We start from the raw sequence: 9,110 nt of genomic DNA, 5'->3' as shown, positions 1-9,110 counted from the left end.
GACAGCAGAGCAGAGTCGGGGAAACTCATTGTCAGGCAGAGCCCTCCAGTCTTTGGCAACTGGGAGGACAGTAACCAATCCTGAAGCCTTTTCAAGAGCCAACGGCCTTTTCCAGGGTGAGGCCAGGCTCATCACAAAGGGTCACCTGCTTTCCCAGTTCATGCCTCCTCGCTTGGTCACACACCCCTGCACACCCTAACGAATTTGGAGAGCATGTGTCATAAAGAGCAGCTGGCTGGGACTCTCATGGCACATGTCTGGTGACGCCTCAGAGCCCTGCTGGAGAAGAGTGATCGGAAAACCTGCAGCAGCCACTTTTCTGCCTCGCCGGGACACAGCAATACACGCTTCCCACCAGCAGCAAGATTCATCTGGGGCTCAGATTCTTTCCTTCATACGATCCCTTCCAGACACTTAGCAGAGCACCTCACCGAAGGCTAGGCTGAGCCCAAACAAGCAAGTCATGCTTAAAACTACACCTCCCGGATCATTAGGTGTGTAAGGCGCCTCTAATAATCAAGGAGAGGATTCTGACAGATCTTATGCTGGGAGGTGGAGCAGGCGGTAAGTTAAGACTCCAGACCCAGCTGTTAGACAGCCCAAGTCAATTCAAGTCTCAGTAGCCCCTCCTTGGGAACAGGAGGACCGTGGGTCCGGATGAGCCCCAGAGATCATGGGTGAACACAGCACTGGCATCTCCATCAATAGGTTTTTGGTAGTGGCTCCTCTCCAGGTACCAAAACCACATATTGAGCTAAGAAGATAGAGCAGTGGTTGCCATGGCTGCCCTGCTTTCAGGGCACCTCGGGGGCATCTTTTCACTCACCCTGATCATCTCGGCCACATAACTCTCTGGTCCGGTGTACTCCGTGGAGTCCTTCACTTTCACCAGCACGATGAAACACAGATAGTGCCACATGTTGTGCTCCTCCTTGATGTGCTCCTCAAAGGTGACAGTCTTATTGTCAAACTTGTCTCTTTCTAAGCCTAAACAAGAAACAGAACATCCCAGATTCCTACTGAGCACTCGTGATACAGGAAAGTCAATAGAGCCGCTTGTCTTGATTGATCTGCATGCGGAGTTGAAGTCTATTGGCTTTGAAACACACTTTCATCATGGCAGGAGGGCTCAGGCTGAGTCCGATTCATTGGGGTTTGGTTTATTTTATCTTTCTGTTTTGTTTTGAGAAGGGGTCTCACATACCCTAGGTTGGCCTCAAAAGCCCTATGTGGCCAGAGGATAACTCTGAACTCCTGGTTTTCCTGCTTCACACTAGCAAGTGCTGGATTTATACACAGGCAGGAGCATGTGAGGACCCTGTCTGGGTCTGAACCCCACTTCGGCCATTTGCTGCTGGCTACTAGACTTGCAGGTGTCTTGGTCACTTCATGGGTGATGGGAAACCTGCCTTCTAAGTTCCAGGGTGAGAACATGGGGACAGGCTCAGACACAGGAGATCAGTGAATTCCAACTCCCTCTCCCAGGTAAATGCCAAAATGCAGACAGGGTAAAGGGAACTTTAAACCAATTTCTGTTGCTAGTTGAGAACTGTAGTTTGTAGAGGTCTGGGTTAGTCATTATGAAATGAGAGTTGGGAAATAAAGAAATATATTTCAGGCCATTAGTGGGATTTGGATTGCTCATGTTAAGAAAAGGAGCACAAATATAAAGAGTAAGGAGGATGCTACAGACACTGTAATGCTGGATTAGGATTAGAGGTAGTCATTTCATTGTTATATATATGAAACTAGAGAAAAAGATGCAGGTGTGTGTAGATCTGTTTCCATGTGTCTCTATACACACACCAAGGTATACACATATACCAGTCCATAGTTCTATAGCTTAGGCCAGGAGCAGTGGACACAAATAGGAATGAGGACTTAGACACTGGCTACTAAATGCCTATTTCACTATGAACAACTGGGGCATATGGAGAAATGGATGATTATATTGCTAGATTAGGGAGAGCATAGGTCTGAGACCAGAAATTCTTAAGATGCCAGAAAAATAAGTACAAAAAATATGACATGTCGAAACACAGAAGCCAGCCTGAAAGGGTTCTCATTGGCCAAATCCAAGGTAAACTGAGCATCAAAACAGAGTCAGGTACAATGGCACATACCTGTAATCACCAGAGTTGGGAGGGTGAGGCAGGAAAATCACATGTTCAAGGCCAACCTAGGCTACATAGTAAGATGCTATCTTAAAATTAATGAACTAATAAATCATAACAGAAAATAAATACATGAAGCAGGAATCATCACTGGATACTAAAGCTGGGGCTGAAAGTCTAATGTGAGAAATACCAAGGTTAGTTCCAGTTTCCAAGCTTCCTGCCATACAGTGACTTTCTGATGGAGGAAACATGCCAGTTAGGTCCTCAGCCAAGCGATCAAACTGAGTATCAGCAGCTTTAATAGGAACTGGCTCCATGTGTCCCTGGTATGGCAAGCTGAGAGGGACGGAAAAGCATGTCTTTGATATTCACATAAAAATGCAGAAGCTCAGCTCTACCACAGGGAGCTTCTGAGAAACTCAAATCAAGGGGCATCCTACAGCCCTCAGAAATGTCTGTCCTTGGAGTTAAGAGGGGTCTGAAGGTGGAATGCCACCCATGGTCTGGGGCTTTCGAAGGGTGCTACCAGAATGAAGGGTGAAGTCTTAAAATTCGATAGGCAGATTTGTCTCTCTTTTGATTTCTCAATTTCAGTAACTATACTGCAGCCATGGAAGAGAATGTCCTTGTCCTCGGTAAATATATACCGAAATATTTGGGCACAAAAGGGCATTGTGCCAGCCATTGACACTGAGATGGCTTGGAAGAATTGTGTGAGCGAGTGTGCAATTGTACGTGAGTGAACGTGGGGGTTTGTGTGTGTCTCTCTGTGTGTGTCACGTGTGACTGAATAAAGCAGAGGAGAACTAGTGTTAAAATTTGGAGACTCAAGACTAGGAGAAACTGTATTAGGTTTATGACTTCTATAACTAAAATTATATCAATAAAAAGCTCAAGAGATAGGTCTTAAAGAGGTTAAAAAGTATTTAAATGTTCAAAAGAAAAATGTTCATTTTTATTATATATACCGGGAAGGGACTCATAAATTTAGCAACTATATTATGAATAACGCTGAAATGATTCCTTATCTTCCAGATTCCCACATGATTAGCTTGCATCTGCATACATTTTCCTACAGTTATGGTAACTTTTCGTGACATTTTTGGTACCCCAGGAAACTATTTTTATTTTGTTTTTTGAGAAAGGGTTTCATATAGCTCAGACTGGCTTCAGGCTCTCTGTATCTCCTAGGATGGCCTTGAACCCATGATATTCCTGGCTCAGCCTCCCCCCCCAGACTGCTGGAATTCCGGCTGTGAGCACTTTTTTCATGCAGCAGCTCCCTACTTAACCTGCACTGTGAGGGGGGCTATGCCAGGAGCCTATCCAAGTTTTCCCTCCTAATTCTCACAGTGACAGAGAAGTGCATGGGAAGCCACCCACTTTACAGATGGGGACAATGTTCAGCGAGGGTGAATGACTGAACACAGGCGCATGGCCTGTCAGCAGCTAAGGCTGCACGTGAGCCAGGCATGACACATCAAGTCCAGGCCTTTAACTTTCACCTGACTGTGAGAGACCTTTTTCTTTCCTTCCTTTAAAAGATAAAATAGTCTGGGTGGTGGCAGCACACGCCTTTAATCCCAGCACTTGGAAGGCAGAAATAGGCAGATCTCTGTGAGTTCTAGGCCAGCCTGGTTTACAAGAGCTAGTTCCAGGACAGTTAGGGTTGTTTTACACACACACACACACACACACACACACACACACACACACACACACACCCATTACAAAACCCACCCCTTCCCCAAAATTATTGAATTGATTTTTTTTTTTTTGACATAGGGTCTCACTATATCTCCTTGGCTGTCCTGGAATTGGCTATGAAGACCAGACTAGCCTCAAACTCACAGAGATCTGCCTGCCTCTGCCTCCTGAGTGCCAGAATTTAAACAAAATTATACCATCTCTCAAACTCATGGCTCTTTATCTCTGTCTCACACACACGATATACATATATGATTAATATATAAACACAACCTACTGAGTCTATTAGTGTTGCTTATATGTATGTGCGCATGAGTTCAGGTACCCATGGAGACCAGAGGTGCTGGATCCTCCTGCAGCTGAAGTTAGAAGCTGACACAAGCCACCACCTTGTGGATGGTATGGATGCTGGGAGCTAAATTCGGGTTACACACAAGAGCAGCGAATACTCTTAACCTCTGAGCCATCTCTCCGCCCTTCCTCGCACTCTCTGCTTTGAGACAGGATTTTGCTAGGTGGCCCAGGTTGACCTGGAAGTTGCCATGAAGTCAAGCTAACATTGGACTCACAGCCATCAGCCTGCCTTGGCTTCCCGAGTGTTGTGATCACAGGTGGGTGCCAACGTGCCCAGCTCTAATGATGTTATTTTTCCACAGAAGCTTGAACCTGCCAGTAGAGAAGACTCTCAGGCTGCAGCTGGATGATGGCTCTCCTTTCTAGTTGGCTTACAACTAGACCAGGGGATTCTCAGGATGCCCGGACACAGAAAGTTACATTTGTCTTAAATGTGTGGCCACGTTTCTACTCTTCAGAACTTAATTCCTTGAGGCAAACTGACAACTACTGCACAGAGTTTATTAGGCTCCCAGATACTCCCCAGCAGGAGAGGCCTCAGAGACCTCTGCTGTTTGCCAAGGGAGGGCAGGAGATGGGAGAGAACAGCGTGAACATCCCAGTCTAGAGTCTGTTCTGTGCCCACCCCAGCGCCGTGTGTCCATGTGCGCAACCACGCTGGCCGGCGGCCTGCTTGCCTGACTGGGCAGATACTTACCACAGATGAAGCATGTGGTCTTTAAGATCTCCTCCTTCTTTTGCTTCTCACTCCTCAGGTCAGCGAAGGTGTCAATGATGACCCCAAAGATCAGGTTCAGGACGATGATGATGACCATGAAGAAGAAGAGCAGGTCATAGATCACCCTCGCAGCAAACAGAGGCTCCTGTAGATGTGAGATGGTGCCCTTAGTGCCCGTTACCCTGAAGAGGTCAGAGCCCAGCTCCAGCTGGATAGGTATCCCCTTGGGCAGGAGTTACATTGGGCATCAAACTTTAAAATCTCCCAACTATGTCTCTTTTTAATCCCCTGGATTCATACTGTGAATTCTCCAGCTGCTGAAGAAACACAACCAGAAAGTTTCTGAAAGTGTGTTGGGGTGGCCAGGTCTACTATTAAAGCAGACTTCTGTCAAGCGAGGAGAGAAACACAAAGTTGTCATGGAGCCTGAACATGCTTTAGTGGGCATGCGTGGGGAGGGGCACTGACTAGCTCTTGCACAATGGCTTGTCACACTCCCAGCTCATCCTCCACACCGAGAGTTTACAATCAGCTCCACCACAGTGCACCCCCACTGGCCACCCCCATGCACCCTTGTGTCCCTTCTTTCCCTTGGGATCCGTTTACCTCTTTGGATGGCTTCCTGAGCACATCTCCTACTCCACCCCCACTGCGCAGCCCGTGACTCAGAACGGTGACGATGCACATGAGCAGCGTCTCACACGTGTGCTCCTTATCCTGTTCTGTTTCTTCCGCCGGGAGCAGCTCTGTGAACGGGGCGAGTCATAACACAGTTAAGACAGGAGGGGGTAAGAGATACTGTGATTCCTCAGTGACGTTTCCCAAATGCCATCTCTCAGGCCCAAGAAATAAAGCCACGGGATGAAGAGTCAGGTGTTTGCTGTCAGAACTCCAACAGTGCTGTCCCCACCATTAAACCCTGTTTGCTTCTCAAGCCATGTCAGGACTGTCCTTCCTCTACAGGGCTTCACATGACACCTACTGTTTGAAGATGCTACACTGTCGTCCTATCTGCAAACAGAATATATAGTCTTTGGCCCAGACTAGGAAGAGGGCATCTTGTTTCTCAGGAGAGGGATCTATCAGGTTCCAACTGGGCATGCTCAAAGGATGGAAGCATGGCTGGACCTTACAGAGGGGCCATGGCCTCTGTAGCTTTACATTAGAGGCTGTCTATCCCACTTGGCAGCCTGCCTTGCTACCTCTTCGCTGCACTGCTGAAACACCATCTGTTTCTTATTCTCTCACTTTTATTTATTTGTTCTGAACTCCTGGAGACTGAATCCAGGCAGGGCCTCACACATGCTAGGCACGTGCTTGCCCACTGAGGTGATCGTCAGCATCACCCCACTGCTGTAGCTTCTGGGCATTTTTTAACATCTTTAACATCTTGGCTTAGCACAAGGTCTATGTATGAAGAGTCTTTCTGGAACCTTCTCTTGCTGCTGCCCTTGCACACGATCATTATCTCTTTAAAAGAGTTTTACCACAAAGCCTTTAGAACACCCCCTCCCCTCCTTTGCCTAAGAATCCTCGGTTTTTGTTGATGGCTGCCTGTCTTCTAAATGGCACCGTTACTGAGGCAGCATTTGGTTCCATGATCACCCCTTTACCCGTCTCCCTCCGGCTCCATTGCCGTTTCCCACATGGGCCCCGTCCACAGTTGGCACTCGCACTCAAATCAGCAGCTTGTGTCTGCACACATGGCTTCCTCTTCTGTTCATCTCCCTCGCGCTTCCAACTTCTCCCCCTTGCCGCTGGCCTCACTCCGGAGCAGTGTTTCTGCTTTAATCTGCTCCGACACCCAGGCCTCACCTCAGTCACCTGCGGCTGGTGGCCACGTGCTCCTACCTTCTTTGGGGGCAGGGGCGGTACAGTTTTCCCCCGTCTCCACTCTGCACACATCAGAGTACAGGAAATCCTTTGCCAAACTCTCGCCAGTTTCTGGGAAAGAGAAGGGAGTTTTGTGATGAACAATCTGGCAGCATATGGTTAAAATGTTTGAAGTCCCCGGTTCACGGCTGATTAAACAATCCTTTACATAAATAACACCCTCCAATACTGCGTATAAATTCAAAGCCACAGATGCAATTTACACTTTTATTTGGTGAGCTGGATGGGAAAAAAGCCAGAAATGTCAAGTTCTGTAGGCTTACTAAGAGTATCGCACTTAAATAGCACCTCTCCAACTGCAGAGACAAACAGCTGAAACGCTAAGAGAAATACTACAGGGTGTATGGATTCCGGCAAGATCCGGATCATGCCTGCAGGGGAAGCACCACGGGCATGAATGGCACCCCAGGGTCAGAACCGGAAGGTAGGTGACGTTAAGTGCCACTTGGTGTCAACCGAAGGCTGAGGTTCCGCATCAAGATACACTACTTGGGGAGAAGGCCGCCAGGGATAGTGCATTATAGCTGGAGTTCTGAACTCAGATAGCCTGTCTGTCTTTATTCAGGTGCGACTCACTAAGCATTGGCGGCTATTCTGAGAAATAACACTCAGGCATCATTTAAACATTATCACTGTTTATCATTTGCAAATAGGAAGTCACTTCTAGTTTTGTTATATATACAAGGAGCTCATTGTAAAACTCACATTTTTTTGTAAAGCCTTAGGGATAGCCACTGCTAGCAATGTGTGGGTCTGTCCACATTAAACATACAGATATTCAAGTGCGGTGTGCATGTGTGTAATTATAGTACTTGGGTAGAGGCAGGGAGATAAGGAACACAGGGTCATCTTTGGGTACACAGTGAATCCAAGGCCAGCCTGAGCTATACTATCCTCTGTCTCACAAAACTCCATATACAAAACAATGTATGAATGTTTCAATTAAAAGTATGATCTTTTTATCGTTATTCTGTGTTTTCTTGTGTTATAAGTGTTTGCCCGTAAAGGTTTATAAGGATGCATGCTATGCATGGGGTACCCCACCTCACAGATATGGCCACAGTCCAGTGGAATGCTCCCAACTTCACACTGCATTCCTAGAAGTCTGCTTTGTCACACACTTAGCAGGTTATCCCCATAAATATAAATTACCAGGAGTAGGTGTGCTAAGTCAAGGGGATGCTTTCACTAATTATAGTCAAAATGAGTTCTGAAAAAGTTGTGCTGGCTGAAAATATGGCATTAGTTAAATTTGTGTGTGTGTGTGTGTGTGTGTGTGTGTGTGTGTGTGTGTTTGAGACAGAACCTTGCTACTGTGCAGCCTTGGCTGGCCTCTAATTTGCACCGATTTCAGCCGCCTGAGAGTTAAGATCAGAATATGTACCGGCACACATGCATGCGTCAGTCACTGACCCTTACAACACAGTACTTGGCATCACCTTTTGAATAACATGAGGATGACCTATATTCATACTTCATACTCTGGTGTTAGGGAGATCTCTGTCTGTGAATGTAATGTATTTATTCTAGTCCAGTTAAAATCCTGCTGACATTTAAAAAGACAAGAGGATCCCAAACCCACCTGGAACAGCCGTTTCATTGGGCAGCCTGTCTACTTCCAAGATAAAGTCATCCTTGAAGAACAGATAGCCCACTATTGAGAACAGATACACCAGGATGAGAGCCAGGACCGCTGTCAAGATGATGGACCGTCCATTGCGGGTGACACTTTTAATGACATTGAGCAAAGTCTCTTCTCTGTACACTAAATCAAACAGCTTCAAATAACAAGAGGATAGAACAATTTTTAAGAAGCCTGTGTTTAGGTTTATATCAGCATCATTTACTCTCTTGAAAATTCAGAATCATTCTATAATTTTAACACATAACATGTTGCCTATCTTCCCAGTGAGAACTGAGATGGTAAAAATGAGGAAAAATAAACATAGAAGGGGCGGTGGTAATCAGTACCAACTTCAAACAGCACACAAAACAGGTTAGAGGTTCCAGAAATAGAAACAGGAGCTTCAGAAAACAAGGGGGAGGAAAGTAAGCAGGGTCTTGGCATCCATCCATTTAGAATCTATTTTCTAAGCTTCTCCAAAGGCCCAGCTACTCTGATACCTGCTTTCAGGAAGGGCAGTATCTAATGGTGAAGGTAGGCATGTTACAGGCAAATTGTAAGGTCTCTGGGCTGCTGAGGCTCACATCTTAGCTCAGCTACTGATCCCACTAGGTCTTGGGATTTGTTCTGTCCCCAGTCCCTAGCCTCAGTTTACTCATTTGTAGACTGGAGGATGGAGAGCTAATATTAAGAGTAA

General features: G+C 46.4%; 1 protein-coding gene across 11 annotated transcripts in view; it reads right to left on the bottom strand.

Moving 5' to 3' along the window:
- The window catches only part of Itpr1 (inositol 1,4,5-trisphosphate receptor type 1), a 341,711-nt gene that overhangs the window by 26,560 nt on the left and 306,041 nt on the right, over positions 1-9,110 (bottom strand). For all 11 annotated transcript variants that reach the window (XM_005364968.3, XM_026788263.1, XM_013352965.2 and 8 more), the window contains 5 exons: positions 8,372-8,567; positions 6,748-6,840; positions 5,503-5,642; positions 4,876-5,041; positions 827-987 (listed from right to left, as the gene is read on the bottom strand). In XM_005364968.3, the coding sequence (XP_005365025.1) occupies positions 827-987; positions 4,876-5,041; positions 5,503-5,642; positions 6,748-6,840; positions 8,372-8,567 (756 nt within the window). The remainder of the gene's footprint in view (positions 1-826; positions 988-4,875; positions 5,042-5,502; positions 5,643-6,747; positions 6,841-8,371; positions 8,568-9,110) is intronic.

Source organism: Microtus ochrogaster, unplaced genomic scaffold (genome assembly GCF_000317375.1).
Source record: "Microtus ochrogaster isolate Prairie Vole_2 unplaced genomic scaffold, MicOch1.0 UNK1, whole genome shotgun sequence".
NCBI lineage: Eukaryota > Metazoa > Chordata > Mammalia > Rodentia > Cricetidae > Microtus > Microtus ochrogaster.
This window is presented reverse-complemented; position numbering and strand designations above follow the sequence as displayed.